We start from the raw sequence: 18,225 nt of genomic DNA on the forward strand, positions 1-18,225 counted from the left end.
TCAACGATAATACGACTATGATTATTTCCGACGTCGTTGATTTTGCTCGGCCTAATGCTCACCCCAAATCAGACAAAATACGTTCCAAGAAAAATCTCAATATCAACCCCCATGAGCCTAAAATACTCATCGTCTAGGCGTATTTGAATTTCAGATGCGGTCAGACCCCTTAAATGCGCAAAAAACAACTTTTTGGGTTCCTTTCCATGGAAAAAAATGGAGCCATGAAAATCGATTGGTGAAAAAACTATTCTCAATTCTGCTCATATCGTCGAAGCTACTCTTCCGGCTTTCTTGTATTGGGGAAAGAAAAATTGCAGTCCATTTAAGATGGAAAAGAACTGCCATCGAAACCGAATCTCCCTGCATTATTTCCTATTTCTTCAATGGTATTTTTCGACCTTTTTTTATTGCCTCGGAAAAGAAAGAAAAATCACCTGTTTTTACATAGAAACCGTTAGGAAAATTCATCTCCCAACGTCCCATTTATTTTCTTCCTTCTTTCGATCGTATTTTTTCTCACTTTTTTAGTATCGGAAAGAAAAATCTCAGTCGTTTTTTAATGAAAATATACGTATTTCGACGTGGAAATATCCATACGCATGCCATTAAGAACATTAGTGGAAAAAAAAGATCACGCAATTACAAGCCCTATATGCTGGTAGTGCGTGTCCCTACCACGTGGCTGCGCTCTTATCGACCAGGTGAGGGGGTGGGCAGAGTCTCATGGGGATGAAACAAGCGAGCAGGAGTGTTTCGGGTCAGTAGCATGTCGATCCTCGTGCTGACTGGTGGCACCTCGAAACGTACTTTTCGTTCCTCTCGTCCTCGAGATCGCGGATCAACGCGTCTCGATTTTTCTTAACGAAACTATCGATTAATTAGTACATTTATTCAGTCAACATTTTAAAAGAAAATCAAAAAGTTCAATTCGATTGAAATGAGAAAATAAATGAGCAACGATCGCCGACTCAGGTAAGTGAAATTATTCACATTTGTTTACAAATATTTTCAAATTTTGGACATTCACAAAATCTTGATGATTCACTAAAAATCTTTGAGCTATTTAAAAGCTCTTTTCTCGTGGAATCTTTTTTCACAATTTCATCAACAGTCTCTTGTGCAATGCCAGTATATCAGGTTCCCTCTCGAGTTGATGGCAATTAGTGAAACCTGATTTCTGCTTCAACGTCGATGAAGCTCTAGTGAATGAACTCTTATTGGATTATTGCACTATTAGCCAATCAACGAAGAGGAGCCGATGAATGAACACTTGAAAGAATTTCACGTGCTAATTATACGGAAAATTCGGTCGTAAACGAAAAAGTAAAAAAATTAAGTTTCATCACATTAAAATGGACAACTTTTTGCACAAATGGACCAGTAGAAAATACGATTTCTGGGAACTTTCTATACGGGAGTATGCGAAAATAAAATGCATCGTTGAATTACGTTGTTGAATAGCCTTTACGAAAATCGTGGAAATGTTAAACCGCACTCCATCTCTACCTTTTCACTCGTTTCAATTTCCTCGAAAAGATCCACCGTTTTTCAAGCGAACTTCAAAGTTTTCCAAGTCCCAAGAAACTTTGGATGTTTATCTATCGGTTTTGGGTTTTCACGTGATTTCAAATTGACGTGATCAAGAAGTCTGGAGAATCAATAAAAATTCAACGAAGTTTCGGTAACAGGTGCAGCTGATTCCTAAGCCCGAGGCGAACTTTGCAAATTGATACAAGTTCGAGACGCTGCGCGTAGTATAAGCTATAATTTTAGAGCCAAGGGAACGTGATAACGCGATTAATTATAGCCTCAGCTGGCGGCAATCGAAGAGGCTTTGCGTGCAAACTAGAATTTGTAAAAGATCTCGCTCATGTGTCACGCAAAGAAACCACTGTAACGACGAAGAAAAGTACTCATAAGTGAGCTGAGAAATGTGTTGGAATTTGTAAAAATTTTATTCTTTATACGAAATCGATAAATGTTTGAATGCTTTCTGTCGATTTCACAGAGATATTCGATCGAATATCCGTGGAAAATTGTTCCGTCGTGTCCTCCGAAGTGAGAGAAACAGCGGTAGAAACTTCTCTCATGTTTGCAAAACTTTTTTAACACCCTTCAAACACAGAACAAATATGAGCGAGCTTTCAAAACGGCGAGAATAACGTCGCCCAAAAAAGCTGACTTCATCGATGTTTTTTCGACAGCTACGCAAACAAAAGCGTAGTCAAATTCCGCCCGGATGTAAAACAAATATTCTGGGAGGGAGAAAAACCGATGAAATGAAAAAGTGTTTCTGTTTTCGAAGGGAGCATCTTGGAGGGTGAAAGTTGAAGAAACCACTTTTCATACGTGAAATCGATCGAGGGGAATGTGGCAGCTCGCATATGAATGAAAACTTGTGAATCGGGGAACCACCTGCGGACACTGGCGACTCGAGATCGGTGTTTTGTTCCCTTTTCAAAGCAGGGTAAAGGGCAAACTTAAAATTCTCGAAAGATTTTCAAGCGTAGAGAAAGCAAGAAACGTGAATTCGACCATATGGATTATTGATGTGGACCAGACCATTGAAAAGAACGGGGGAGAAATCAGCCCGTCGAAAAAAAAACCTCGAGTGACGGGGGCAGAGAAAAAGGTTCGCGGAGCCCAAAATAGCTGCGAATTCATCGAGACGGTAATCCGACGGTCATGCATTTTTCAAGGTTTTCATTTCGACTCCGGAGCGCTGGGAAAGGCACGAGACTTTCAGGAATTTCAGGAATTCGATATTTCCCCATTTTCTGCTTTTAGTCTCAAACCTTTTTGCTTTTTCCCAACTCTCGTGTTCGTCGTATTCCTCAGAGCTACGAAAAACTTCAATTAAACAGTCAAATTTCATCAGCCGTGTCCGAAAGAATCTGCACATTCGCAATAGACAATTGTAAAAGTAAATAATAAAAATGTGGAATGTAAATCTATAAATTTCGGGGCTATCGAATGGGAATCCTCGAAAGAAAATACGCTCGAATTACTCATTGGCGATGATCACCGACTCAAAGAGAAAGCTCGTTAACGTCGAATAATAAGGGAGTAAATTGAAATTCTGTGGTTGCAATTTCGCGAGTTGATTCTCCTCGATTCAATGTCCCGTGAAGCACCAAAACGAGAGGGAACTTCCGAGCGTTCCTTGTCCGCACGAGCATTTTTTCTAGGGCATGAGAGCAACGAGAATTCCCGAGGAGAGAAAAAAGTGCTGGGAATTAATGCTGATTTCGTAAATTTTCAAGAATTTTATGATAATTTTAATGAAAATGTCCATAAATAGGCAGAAAATGCGACAAAATTCGACCAATGTATTTCATGTATTGCAGAAATCAAATGAACCCGAAATTTCAGTGGGATTCCCTTGCAAGTTTTTACTTAGAAAATGAACACGAAATGACAACTAATTAGGATGACACGACTAAGAATTAAATCGCTCGTCCCGCTGAAATTCAGTTGAAATCTTCCATTTATGCGTTTTCCTTCTCTCTGTACTATTTCATAAGAATTTTAATTACTTCGTACATAGTACAGCCTCGTGACCCAAGAGGAAAACTCTTCGTGCCCAGATTATAAATTCGTCACGGTTGAAAAGTCCGACTTTGTACCATAGGAAAAGCGAGCCCTTGGGATCTCAAGTTAACATTTAGATTTTCTTCTATTTCCGGATAGTAACATAAAACGAATATCTGATTTTCGAGAAACAGGAATTTCATTATATAAACGCTGGGAAATATACGAGTTTTAGAGAGTGACTAAGAATGTGAGAGAAATACGAGATTATGAGCAATTTTTTACATTTATTTTCCCTCGCTATGAAATGGAGCCCAATATACGTCAACGCGGCTAATGTATGACGGAGTTGAAATATGCATGCTCAAAGTTATCGTGTAATAATTGATCCCGGTCGACCTGCTTTTCCGTGTTCTGAGAAGCTGATAAAAAGCTTCTACGTATGTTGGATTTTCCTTGGAAAAGAATCACTCCAAAACCGTACAATATTCATTTAAGGTAGTTCATGCATGAAATGATTTTCTTAAGGAAGTTTTGAAATTTAGAGTTTCAGTGGGAAGTCGACTGACACGCGAATCAAATTTCAAAGGGTTCGTCTTATTGGTTATTGAGATAAACGTGTTTAAATATGAAAAAAAAACACACACACAGAGGACGAATGAACGCTTCTTATGAAGTTTATGAAAAACGTACGCAATCACAATGAAGTATATAAAATGAAGGTCTGGGAAAAAATTCGAGTCTTACTAGTAAAAAGATAAATTATGTTGAAGATTGAACGGAATTGGTAAAATGAACACTCGTAACCTCACATTTGCTTATTTCGGCATTTTATTTCTTCTTGGTCTCGCCCATTCCTGTTATAGCATTTGCGCTCTCTAGAGCGATTTTTTACATAAAAAACTATAGTATTTTAGCCAGAGACTAATAAAATTTTGGATTTTGTCAACCATGAATGCCCATTCAATTAATGACTTGTAATTTCATTCGCGAACATAAGTTGAGAAATAAGTTGAAAAAATGTATTTACAATTTTGAATAAATAAACCTGACATTAATTTAGAGTGATAATAGCTCTAATTTACTTCAGCAACTTAGTACTACGACAGCTATAACGCGATAAAATCTTCGAATTTTTAATATAAAAAGTGGGAAGAGATTCAACGAAATTCAATAGAAATGTTTGATTTTACTTGAAAACGAATGACTCCAAAACCGTGCAATATTCATTTTAAAAAAACAGAGCGCTTTTTCACTAGTCCATTCCGCATGATGATCCTTGTACAAAAAGGAATCTAATAGGACCTAAAGTGGGTGAGCAAAGGATTAAAGTAACTCGGATTTTCCAACACGTTTTTTACTCAATGAAAAAGCCTTTTTAGAGTCTTCCGAGATCAAAAGTAACGTGCATACGTGAGCTCGTTATTTTTCGCTATCCCCAGAGTAGCCTTTTACCTCGAGGGCTTAATTCATCACAGAAATTTATCTCGTACTCCGTTACTCGGTCCTCCAGCTATTTCCCTTAGGAAGCTATGAAGTATAAACGTACTCCGAATGATTAGAATGCTGATAATGACGATGAGAACTTTATCACCGTATCGACAAATTAGCACCCATTAATCAACTCGTAACGCCATTTCGTGATATGAAAAGTGGTCAGTAATGCCCAGAAGCGTTAGAATCGAATCCTGAACAGCCAATAATTGTACAATTCATTGCACTCCCTTCACAATATCCCTACAATCCTCACAAAAAAAAATAGAGTTGAAGTGTCATTTATTCAGTCATAAAAGCCTGTAAGTGAATGAAAATCAATTAATTGTACATCAACCAGATAAAAGTGGACTCTCAATCAATAAAACTTGATCATTATGTTCTTCTGAAAGGTATTTTCTCGTCGGTTAATCTACTCCGTTCCCTTTACGTGAACACTGTTCAATACGTGCCATTTTTTCTCTCCCTTTTCGTCCCTTCGCCAGTGTTTCCCCTTTAAGAGAATGCAGTATTCATCGAGGCTTGTAAAAAGAGTCTTTCAGCGACGGCTCGTACATATTAACCACCACTTCTATTGGGCCAACCCCTCAGGTTTCATTTCTCCCTTTTGCCTTGGCAGACCACAAAACATTTTCTCTCGTCTATGTTTCTCTGTGGCAATACGTATATTCGGAAGAAACAGACAGAGTTTATAACTTTTCGAGGTAATTTTACGTATGCATCAAATAGAAATGCATCGAATATGAATTCCAGATGTTCTCAACTTTTGTTTAACTCTTACCACGTCAGTTTCAGCAATTCAGCCATTTTCACGTGACTTGAACGATGTATGACCCTGCCACTCTACAAATTTTCATCCTTCCTTTCTTTCTCTCTCGCTCGCACTACACACTGATCACGAAGATAAATGTCCATGTGGTCGTAGTACGGTATCCGAATTCGCCAACTACCAACTCCTAATTGGGTCACTATGCATCGAAAATTCCTATTCGAGCGAGTCGTGTTTGCAGGAGAATTGAACAAGTAACGATGATTGGACGCAAGTGAGCCTTCACTGCCCCCCAGTCGATGGGGAAAAAAGGACTTTCACACATTTTGAGAAATGCCGAATGAAAACGAAAAATTGGCACTCATCTTTACAGCCTCCGTTATTTCACGCTTCATTCTCATTCTCCATTCGAACAATATAAATAAATGATCTTTATGCCCTTCGAGAATGAAATTGTGGTATCAGTTAAATTTTCAATTTGTTGGTAAAACTTGAAACCACTAGCTTTTGGGTGTCGAGGAAATTTTGTTGGTGCCCTTTGTCAAGGATAATTACTACGGAGGACGGGATACGTTGTTCGGTGCACGATTCATGCTCGGAGTCTCTCGTTAGTGTATGCAACTGCATAGACAATATATGATACGGTTAGGTGGAGTACCCATAATATTGTAGCACGATAAAACGAGGAGCGTAACTCTGGAGCCACATTCAGTTTTCCTCGCATGTATAGAGCGTCGTAAACGGAACGTAAAATAATATATGGACCGTGAGAAATCCTATCTGACGACATTTATCATTGAATAAAGCCTCGTTGTTGAATCAAACTGCAGTAAGCAGCAAAACACTGAAACAACGAGGAATTAAAAGGTTTCAAAAAGAGTGGAAAAAAATTATGATGATTTTCGTGTCGTAACTTTTGTTTTTTTGTTTTTTTTTTATCGTACTTTCATTTCGATTGTACAACTAAAACTCACCGTGTGTACATTGTTATGTCCCGAGCGATGAATAGTCGCAAATAATTCTCTCTGGAACGCAGTACTTTTTTATAACCGATGACCTCGTTTTCGATTCGTTCGATGGTAGAGTTGAATTTATTTTTAAAGAACAATGAGTGCGATCGAATTGTCGTTCCGAGAATTCGGAGGAAAAATCCTTTGATTCAGATACACTCTGATCTGACTAAAGCTCCATTCACGTACTGTTGATGCGACGTTATGAACGGAAGAGTGACACATCGAATCTTGGTATCAAATAAAATTTCAACTTCGATTTAGGTTTTATGAAGTTGGGAAGAAATTGCGATTTTTTGTATGGTTGTCCAATTAAATGGATTTCTATCGGACACAGTAATCTCAACGAATTTTCTGCCGCTCGATATAATAAAACAATACGATGAGAAGCTGCCGTTACATCGAAATGAAAATAATAAATACAGAATGAGTTTTGTTCCGACCTCAATCTTCAATATTAACCTGTCATATTATTTCTCAGATGAGAAAACAGGGCAGCATCTTTCTCACCATGCGGAAAAATATTGTTCTGTGAGGGGTGAAAAAAGAGGAAGAAAAAATGGTTGACCATGACAGATCGAAACTTTCTAGGGTGAAGATTCCTCCACCACTGAATCTTCGCGAAGCCATACAAGACGAAGGACTTAATCAAAAGACTGCTAGAAGTGAGTTGATTCAATTGATCTTCTTTTGCCTGAACTCTCATTCTCTTCCTCATCCTACTTTGATCTTAAACCTCACTCATTCTAAGCTCACTATCGAGGCAAGTGAAAAATGCTTTACGATTATTTCCAAAACTCTCAGTAATCACTAATGTTTGCCTCATTGTCAGACTTACGGTTTTCTCGAGAAACTTCCCTTTTTTCTCGTAACGAAGGGTAGGGGAAATAATAATTATTATGGAACGTCGAACATGGCTTCTGACCCTACTTTGTCGATAATGAACCTTCCACAAAGCTCTTAAACTCTAATGTTCTATTAAATTATTTGAAAGCGTTCAAAAACTTGATACACCGGGGGAACTTTCTAAAATCATATAAAGCTGAAGCATGTGTTTGAACCCTACACTATTTCGCATGGACTTTGGAGTTTTTTTCAACCCATTCGATCGCGTTATGTTGACAAGCAACCGTTGACTCTCTTTCGATCCAATCAACAATCGTACTTTCATTTTTCGTTATTGGCGGTTTTTCAATTTCTGCTCAGCATGTCAGAAGCAGACGTCGAATGCCATGCTTTTAGAACTCAGCCAAAAGCCACGGAGATTCGGTTTGAAAGAGAAAAAAACTTAGCTGCCGATCTCTAAACGTCAATTTTGTCTATCCTGAATCACAATAGTTTTTGGATGTTTTGAGTATCGTACTTATGCGGAATCCTACTTTAAAAGCACTGATTAATCGGACCACTTGTTACACGATTTCTCTCTTAAACGGAAATAGTACTGAAGAACGACTTATTGCTTCACGAAGCAGTCATCAAGAACGAATCTGACTCGGTTCGCAAAGTCCTCAAGGAAACAGTCGACGTCGATTCCAGGAATAATGTGAGTATTGATTAATCTATTCGTGTCTGTATTTTAAATAAACTTACGAATTTTGATGATTCGAAATCTTAAATAATCTTCGAAGACTCAAAAGTCGTATTAGTAATGGGATGAACCAGTCAGTTTGAAGCTACTCAGCAACGCACGAGTCGGATCGCTCTCGTATAATGTTGATGTAGAAGGTAAAAATCGATTGTAAGTTTACGCGAAGATTGCGAAAATAAATAACTCAAGTGAGTCTACTGAGTATGTGAAATGTTTCGACATTTTTCAAAATATCGGCGTTTTGATAAATTTTTATACTTACCATGGAATTAAAATGGAAATAGATGAAAGCATCGATTCGTGTAGAATAAATAAAAACTGTATTCACTCATCATGAGCCTTCTCCATTGAGTCGCAGATGCGAGTGAACCTGTGCACGTGTTATCTTCATATATGCCTGTTCGAGCCAATAATTTCATACAATTTCACAGTACGGACGTGCTCCGATTCACTGGGCAGCTTCTCGGGGCAATACTGAGATAATAGAGATGTTGATCCAGGCGAAATGTGACATCGAAGCGAAAGACAAGGTAAGATATTTGGTAATTGGAAGTCTGACTGCTCGAACTAATACTAAAATTTGACTAAAAATTACATCGAAATTGGTAACTAACTGGAATTATTTTTTTCTGTATCATTTCCATTACAATTGGCATCGATATTCAGTAAAAAATTAGTTCATGAACATTTTTCATGAAATTTTAACTCGACGAAGCGAAATTGTTCATGCGATAAATCAATTATTTATTTTTAATTCAAACATCGAAATATCGACAGTATGGAATGAGGCCTCTGCACATGGCAGCCTGGTACGGACACCAAGAGGCTGTCAGAATGTTGATCAACGCTGGGGCGAATGTGACCGCTGTGAATAAGGTACAAGTGCAATACAGATATAGCCAATTATCGACAGGATTTTAATAGCCTGGCCTCTTTGTGCTGTAGGATCAAAGAGACGCGATAAATTGTCGAATTCTTGGTCAGAACTATGCAATCAATAAGGGAGTTCGGGACATTCCTTGAATTAGTGTACTTCGTCGGTCGAAAATCATTCTCCAAAACAATGGAATATTTCGATTATTTATTGGGCGAAAGCAGCTTTTGCTATTTCAGTATGATTTCGTAACTTTTGTCTATACAAAATATCAATAATATTCAAAATGTCTTCTGAAATATTTTCGGATGAGCCCACCGGTTTTTCATTTACATTTTTCTGTTACTGATAAATTTTTATCATCAAATGGAGAACAAGTTTTATTGGTAAATATTCACAAGTGTAGCAACACGTCAAAGCAGCTGGGATTTTTTACCATAAATTCAAAACCATTCTGTAGCTTGCGAATGCTTTTTTTTATTGTTTCGTTTATATATTTTTCATAAAAAAAACACACACACACAATAATTCGGAGAGTTAATAGCCCACAACTTATTCTCGATTTCAAGCTTTCTTTCTGTGGCGGATTAAAATCGTTCCGCAGGGTTTTGAAAATATTATAAATTATTTAGCCAGAGAAAAAGGAGTTCTTCATCGCCTTATCGAATGTGTTAAAATTGCATCACCTCTTTATGCTCCTGCACGTAGTTCCTATCCCCATCGAGAAGTAATATAGGGCAGAGCTTACTTTTAAAACCACCTGAGGAAATATGGTGTACCATCGAGTGCTGTGGATAATCCGAGCACCGATCGACCGTCTCAAACCAAACATAAGAACATTAGCCCACACACCAACTAAACGAGCACTTGCCACTCCGCGATGGAGTTTGCCAACTTTTCTCCTCTTCTACTCTCGACGTATCTTCGCCAGTCTTCTTCCCTCTTGTTTCACCCCAATACGTACCCTCCATCTATTCCCGAGATGAATACCTCCTGTGGATATTAAATTCTCGACTGACCGAAATATATATTCGGTCGACCCTAAATTACGAGGTCGTTAAATACGTTTTTTTTTTATCAAAGATAAAATGGATCGTATCCACGATTTGTACAAAAGCTATTCTTACAGGAATCTTCATTAATCTGTTAAGCTTTGAATGATTTGGGTTCGACTTTCGAAAAATTGTTTTTATCAATAATATTGATTTTGGTATTGAGCGAAAACAAATTCTTCAAATATACGTGTAGCTATCGATTGCATTTTCGTCTCGTTTTTATCCAGTATTCTTTTATTTAATTTATCATCAGAAACAATACACCCTGTTGATGTGTGCTTCGAGAGGCAATAGCGTAGGAGTAGTGGAATATCTCACCGAAGCAGTTGAATCTCTGAGTGTCGATGCAACGGATTGCACCGGTGCGACTGCACTTCATCATGCTGCCGTTGCTGGCCATCGTGATGTCATTTTATCCCTATCAAAGATACCGGAAATGGAGCTGGACGCCAAGGATAAAGTAAGTTTATTATTTAGGTTGATCGAAACAGCAAATTCTATGAAATTATGTAGACTGAATTTCCCGCTCAATTATTTAGACTCAATCAAGTAATAAGGCTCCTGAAAACTTTGCGAAAATATATTTTTATTGCCTTTTTTTGCTGAGCTTCATTCTATCCATCAATTTCATGTGACATGAATCATCAGAAAGGACAAACACCAATGCACTACGGTTGTGCAGAGGGTCACACCGAAGCTGTAGAGGCTTTAATAAGTCTCGGTGGTGACGTTAATGCCCAAGATAACGAGGGCAATACACCATTACACGTGGCAACGAGAACAAGACACACGAGCATTGCCCAAACATTGTTGAAATCTGGAAGTAGCACGGAAATCGGTGACGAGGTGTGTAAAAATAACGCTGCATTGTAAAACGACCATAATAAAAAAATAATTGGCTGCTATTCTTCGGGATCACAAGTCATTGAAATCGTTTCTGAAACCTCTTTGATGCAGTATGTTCGTTCTGAAAAGCGCAAATAATAAATGATATACAGAAGATAAATCTTGTTTATTGTCCGCTTGGGCTGGCATTATAAAATATTGACGTTGAGGGAGGGCAGGAAACAGGCACACCAAAATATACACAAAAACAAACAGGAACTTTTTATTCAGATTGGATTGACGGCCCTTCACGTAGCCGCGAGTCAAGGATGCAAAGGAATTCTCGAATCGATACTTCAACATGGGAATATCAATAAACAATGTAACGTAAGTGACTTCAAAAACTTGGCTTCGTGACGTTTACATATTGACGTCTCGTTTATTTTTTTACTCATTTGCTGTCATGTCGATCCATTTACTTCCGGCTTCATGTAGATTTTCTTCATGCTTCTATTTTATTTATAAAGAATTCTTTCCATGAGACAGATTTTTTTCCCCTCTAGAACGGAAATACGCCACTCCATCTTGCTTGCGAAAACAACGAGATAGAAACCGTCGAAATCTTAATAAATAAGGGTGCCGATCCGAACTGTTTGAATTTGGTAAGTCACTGTAAAAATGTAAACACCAAGATTAATGAAATTTCGGCAAAAACCGGTGCTCCCCATTTCCCTCTTGTTGTCTTTACGTGATGAAAAGATTTTTGGGAGCCAGGAACTCCTGGATCAATGTAAGCCCCTATATGCAGTAACAGGCAATCCCGGGGGATGTTTTTTCAGAGACTACAATCACCAATACACATAGCTGCGGAAATGGGTCACACTGATATCTGCAAGCTTTTACTTGCAGCGGGCGCAAACATCGAGCAACGTGAGAAGGTAAAAAGGATGTTTTGTCTCACTTTTTCGTTCAAGAATTTTCCCTTTTTTCACTTAGATATCAAGAACGTGGAAGAAAAAAGATAATCGAAGAAATTGGACGAGTTTCCTACCACGATCCTGTCAGACTAAATCTTTTCATGTACGACCTCGCTACGTGACCCGACATTTATTCACCATTTTACTTTTAGCACTTGACCTCTCTGCTCTATCTCTCTTTCTCTCTCTCACACACACACACACACACATACAGACATACTTTCTCACTCTGGTCGAATAAAATGATTTTTAAATAGTAAAGAAAGATTTTTCGTTCGATATCTTTCAGAGTGGGAGAACACCCCTATACATTGCTGCTAGGGGCAGCTTTACAGCTATCGTTGATATGATCATAAAAACATCACGTTTGGATTATCCGAGTCCGGTAAGAATATTATTTTTATAATTATATCTTTCTTATAATTCATTTTTCAAAAAATGTTCTCGATGAAGCCAATAACAAAAACCACGATTTTAATTGTACGGTGAACTTTTACTTACCTTTCACATCACATTTTTGCGAAGTACTGATGATAAACTAAATACGGACGTGTGATTTTTTATTCGATCAATTTTGTCAACAGCTTCCAAATCGTCTCTGAATTGTGTAAAATTTAAAATACCATAGTTCGATTCTGGTTAACGAATTAACCGACAGCCTCCAACTGCTAAATGATCAAGTTTGGTCATCGTCACGAAAAAATACTGATTACGTGACGATCGTATTAATAAATCATTTTGAAGGAGGACTCGAATTCGGACAGGGAGGTACGTGAATTAACTCCAGCGCGCCGTCGATGGCGGGAGGGATCCCGAGGGGGTAGCACGTCCAGTAGCAACAATAGTCATCTTTCCCAACATGTTCGCTCAATTTTGTGGAAACTCGCTTTCAAACAACTCGCTCCAGGGGATTGGAAAAAACTTGCTCTCCATTGGGCTTTTACTCACGACCAAATCACAGCTATTGAGCATCAATATACCGGTAATAAGCTTCATTTTATCATGTCAATTGGAAAAAAATATTCATACTTCGGTTATATTTTTGCGTCATACAACATGAAACTGAAAATTTTCGATCATTCATTGACATTTGAAAATAAACGAACCGCATGAAAATCGACAATATTAATATTACCGTCACAGATTCGTTACAAAAGAAGAACGATGTAAGATCAATGAAGGTTTTTCCACGCGACATTTATATCGCTATTGCATCTTCTCATCATTTGCAGAAAATGAAAAAGCATTCACTTAAAGATCATGTCTATGATTTATTATGTAGTTTTTTGTACTATTTTTCTTAATTCCCAATTCATCGCTTTCAGAATTCATAGATATTTATTATTTCGGAGGAATCATGCATGTTCAACTCATTAACAAAACTATTTTTTCACTTTCTTTTGCTATCTTTTACGATTTTTGCTAAATGTACGTCTGAACAAGATTATTAAATGACGGATTTGAATTCACAGTGCGTCGAAATGTGAAAAAAAATACTTGATCTAGATCAATAAAATTTTCACATATTCAGACTGCGATTTTTAGCTATTTTTACCCATTGTTAAGGTTTTTTGCTGTCCACTCAAAACTTTGGAGGTAGCTTGGCCAATCGGACTCCAGATTTAGATTTAGTACGTCAAAATATCGGTATATTCGGTGTTGTTATTACCATTGTAACTATAGAACCGTAAACAATGTTACCATGCAGTAACTGAAAATTGAATTAAATTTTAGAACTAATAATTATTAACATTAATGCTAATAATGCTTAATAAATGCATCATCCAAAAAGAATGTTTAGAAGAAAAGTTTTTCAACAGTAAATGACCAAAGAGGCTCACAGAGCGCAAGTTTTTTCAACTTCCCTTTTAATCCAGCCGTGAAAAATGTGAATTTTATTGTCTTTGTCATAGTTTTCTTCAACTGTGTGCACGTTTGAAAAAATCAGTAAATACAAAAACAAAATATTAAAAGAGCTCGATTAATTTGCACCAAAAAATGTTCTTTCTATATACGTATCCGGAGACAAACAGGTGTCCCCCTTTTTTTTTAACTTCTTATATATTGACCAACGAGCAGACCTATGAAAAGGACGATAAAGCTGAAATCGTAGGTCCGTCGAGCTGGAAGGAGCACGGTTACCGGATGCTGTTGATCTGGACCTCTGGCCTCAGTCCAGAAACTCAACTTACCAAAGAATTGTACGAGGCGTTGTCAACAATTGGAAAAAAATCGGTCGCAGGTGAGACTTACCTTTTTTATCGATTTTTCTAGTTTGTTTTCCCTTTGGAGAACTTACAAAACATCTCTTTTGCAGAAACTATACGGAAACAACTGGAGCAAGAAGTCGTCGACAAAACGAAATTAGACAAGGGGCGCTGCCACAAGTGTGCGATCGCGTGAATCCATCCGATCCTAGTCTTTTTCAAGTGACTAAACTTCAAAGAATTCAATTAATTCAAGGAAAACTAACATGATTTTAGCTCAATCGAAACGTAGAAAAATTGATTTATCAATTGATAGATGGCGATTCGAACGAATATTTTTTTGAAAAAAAGATAATGTGACTTGGTGGAAAATCCGTCCGAGCCCCGATCAACGAAAGTGACGTTTCGTTCATGAATAAGGAGCCGACGATTTTGAAGAAAAAAAAAACGGAGACCATAAGACGATCGATTTTTAATGGAAATGCCTAACCAACAAGAGAAAGTATGAAATATATTTCACCAATGATGTACATATCGAATTAGAATGATAATATTTAATTTCACTGATGTACAGATTCTGCTGGAAGGAATTTAAAAAAATTAATGTAAAAATATGAATTAATGTGTGACATTTCAAATGTGGAAAAATTAGTCAATCACAGTACGACAATATTTCTATTAAAATGTGAAGTTTTATTCATTCGCAGCATTATTTTTGTTCGTTCTTTGTTACGTTACTCTACCCTGGAAAATATTTCAACCCTTATTCAGTTTTGCCCAAATTTTTCGTATAATTAAACTGCAATAACAAAATATTACGGAATTATTGTTTAATCAAAGTACGAAGAGCATATAATTGGATTGGAGCGAGGGAAGAATTGTTGCCATAGTAATTTTCTTTTTTCTCCAATTACTATAAATATTTATATTAATTAAGTTTAATTACTGTTAATATTATTGTAATCTTATAATTCGCGTAAGGGGAACAGCGACAAAGATGGTCGTATTTGGAAACGACAGAAAAATTCATTCTCGCGAGTGGCTCGATCGAAATTTTCTTTCATTTGTTTTCATCTGCCTGTATGTATTACTGTAATTTTCATTTTCTTTCGATTAAGCGAACACATGGCAAGAAATCGAGAGTCAATGTGTCTTTATAAGTGACCGACAATTAAAAACAAGAGGTTGGAAGAATGAATTCGCCTTCTGAAATATTTCTCTTCTGATTGGATGTTCGTTAAGTACGTTGAATACGCAAAAAGAGCAAATTTCTTAATTGGGGAATAAAAAAAAACGTGAGGAGGAAAAAATCTCAACAAGCCAGTGTAAAGTAAATCGTTATTTCCTTGTATTACTATCCCAAAAATTAATTAAATTAGAAAAAAAAACATCATAATTTTGAAATTTTGCATGCGAAGAGGACCTTTTACAGGAAATGAAAAATAAACACGCATTCCGTGGGTAAAATTCATTTTTTTTTTTTTACTTTTCTGTCGCTTCACATGGCTGGGGAGACAAATTCGTATATTTGTGGCACGCAAAATGCTCTGCGATCAATGAATATTATGGTACAGTACTTTTGGAACGGGACGGGCGATTTTTTTTCATCTAACTCTCCAGTGAGGTAGAATTATTATCATTGTGTTCCTCAATCTTTGAACGCACATTACTTTTGTTTCTCGTTCTTTTGGGTGATTTGTTCGCTTTTATTATTCTCTTCTTTTAGCGACGATAAGGATGATAATTGGTCATGTTGGTGGACGATCCTGCGTAACCCCTTTGGGGCCCACCACCCCCGTAATTGTCGTTGGTACCAGGCGCCGCTGGAATACTCGCGAGATTCGAAGATCCGTAGCCTGGTCCTGTTAGAATCGCACAAAACAACGTGATACTGACGAGATGCTTCTCTTTCCCTCACCATCCGCATCTTCTTTCGTTTTTTTCTTTCGATCGAGTCTCGATCGAAACCTGATTTTTTTCACGACGTACCAATGCTTGGACTGAATGGATGGAGAAGTTGAGAATTTAGAGGAATTTCTTTTAGGACGGAGAAGTTTTTTGGGGTGATCAGTCTCGATGGTTTTGCCTGTCAAATCCTATCTGAATCCTCGCTTGCCACGAAAAAGAATGAAATGTGCAATTCAGAAGAAGTCCTGTAATATTTTTTTTCTTTTGTCTCTACATAAAATAATTATTTTGCATTTTAAAAATTCCTTTTTGACAAATTTTGAAAATGTTTTCTCTTTCGGCAAACCTATTTTGAGCTTTTGCGACTATTTTTAGAGGAGAAAGAAATCACTTCCGTTTCAAGGAGTTTGAATGACCTAAACTGTTGCTATTTTGCTCGCGACGAAAAAATATGTGAAAATGAGTCAAAAAATAATTATAATTTGTCAAGTATCTTCGCGTTCATTGAGTAGAATTTGGAACCAAAATTTCTTCAATATTTTTTTCCTTTTAAATCGAATTCAAAAAATGCTTAAGGATGAGAAACTGAGTGGAAAGGAATTAATATGAAATGAGCACGAGACGCTGTTTCTTTGATGGGTTAAATCCAGTGTTCCTTCAATCGATGAAAATCCTTCAATCCTTTCATTCAATATCACGGTAAACGTCAATTAAATCGATTGAAATAAAATGAAACGAGAGACAACAAAACAAACTACAAATCAATACAAACGTTTTCGACATAACGAAACTTTTGAGCTATAAATTCATAACTTTCAAATATTCATCGTACTTTCCATTTAATTTTTAACTCAAGGACAAGTTAGAGGTCATTTTTCGCGTTCGAAATTGTTTTTGTTTTCTCGTATAAAACAATTCTTAATTTTAATATCCACAATTCATGCCAGTTCATTATTTATACATATTTTATGTGCAAGCTCTTTTTTCGTACTCTTACTCAAAGATAAATATAAAATAATCTAATACTCGAAATATATTGAAAAAATCTATGTCTTAAATAATTTTTACCTCGAAATAATTTTAGTTGTTTTTTTTACCATTTTTTTGCTCACGACCAGCCTCTCACACATTCTTTCTATCCTACTTCTAAAGTCTTCTGTTTTCTCCCAACAATCGCTTCGGTACTTCTCAGTGCTCAACTGCTAGCGTCTGTAAGGATGGTAATTGGTGTGCTGGACGAGGGAAAATCTTTGGGGACCAGGTGCAGCGTCTCCGTTGCTCGGTATGAAGGACGTTGGACTTGGGATCTCAATGTTTTTGAACTTTGGATTCGGAGTGGATTCTGTGGATGAAATAAGAGAGAAATAGACAATTGTTCATGGTCAGTGAGGTCGAGGATATGTTCATGGGAATCAGGATAAATTTCTTTTTTATAGCTGGCCGTATCGGAAAATTACTTAATTCTACGTAGAATTGAACAGATTTTTCTTATCGTTATTGAAACAAAAAATTGGAAAACGAATTTTTTCTTCTAAGGATCGAAAGAGCATGATTTCTCGTTTTATCATTGAAAATGGTAAAGAAAAAATGTCGTTTTCACGATTTTCATTTTGGGAATAACGAACTTGGTAAAAATTTGAAAATTATTATCGAACACGGCCGATCGACGTATGATTTTACTGAAGAAAAATCGATTAACAATTTAGCCACGTGTTTTTTCAGTTTTTTTCTCTTCTTCAAATTCCCAAATTCGGTATTCGCAAAGGAATCCGCTCAAAACACTGCACCGATTGTTATAAATAATGAAAAATAAATAAGTATTTATAGCCTGAACGCCACCCATGCTTCATGATAAATAAAGCGAGGACTTTGGAATTCCCGCACATTTCGAACGAGATTCAACGAAAACAAAGTTAAAATAATTCAAGCAGAAAAAAAGAAAACAGTGGACCACCTCTCTCGGAATTCCTTCGTCGCGTTGGAC

The 18,225-nt window shown here is 36.9% G+C and overlaps 2 protein-coding genes across 7 annotated transcripts in view; one reads left to right on the plus strand and one right to left on the minus strand.

Moving 5' to 3' along the window:
- Positions 1-777: 777 nt before the first annotated feature.
- Positions 778-15,033, plus strand: LOC122415967 (ankyrin repeat and death domain-containing protein 1A-like). 4 transcript variants are annotated; one of them, XM_043428580.1, is made up of 14 exons: positions 778-975; positions 7,289-7,472; positions 8,247-8,350; positions 8,827-8,925; positions 9,173-9,271; positions 10,578-10,784; positions 10,973-11,170; positions 11,441-11,536; positions 11,713-11,811; positions 11,989-12,087; positions 12,416-12,511; positions 12,871-13,108; positions 14,228-14,368; positions 14,444-15,033. In XM_043428580.1, exons 2-14 carry the CDS (start codon positions 7,367-7,369, stop codon positions 14,527-14,529), a joined length of 1,668 nt encoding a protein of 555 aa, XP_043284515.1. In that variant the 5' UTR covers positions 778-975; positions 7,289-7,366; the 3' UTR covers positions 14,530-15,033. The 4 variants fall into 4 exon arrangements, with proteins under 4 accessions (XP_043284515.1, XP_043284516.1, XP_043284517.1 ...); XM_043428581.1 differs by having other exon boundaries at positions 14,240-14,368; XM_043428582.1 differs by lacking the exon at positions 14,444-15,033 and having other exon boundaries at positions 14,206-14,350.
- Positions 15,034-15,786: 753 nt separating this feature from the next.
- The window catches only part of Hrb27C (Heterogeneous nuclear ribonucleoprotein at 27C), a 31,976-nt gene continuing 29,537 nt past the window's right edge, over positions 15,787-18,225 (minus strand). For 2 of the 3 annotated variants that reach the window (XM_043428585.1, XM_043428589.1), the window contains one exon: positions 15,787-16,195. In XM_043428585.1, the coding sequence (XP_043284520.1) occupies positions 16,056-16,195 (140 nt within the window). In that variant the 3' untranslated portion in view covers positions 15,787-16,055. Of the gene's footprint in view, positions 16,196-17,061; positions 17,584-18,225 lie in introns of those variants that run through there. The other variant, XM_043428586.1, reaches the window with a different exon arrangement.

This window comes from Venturia canescens, chromosome 9 (genome assembly GCF_019457755.1).
Source record: "Venturia canescens isolate UGA chromosome 9, ASM1945775v1, whole genome shotgun sequence".
Lineage (NCBI taxonomy): Eukaryota > Metazoa > Arthropoda > Insecta > Hymenoptera > Ichneumonidae > Venturia > Venturia canescens.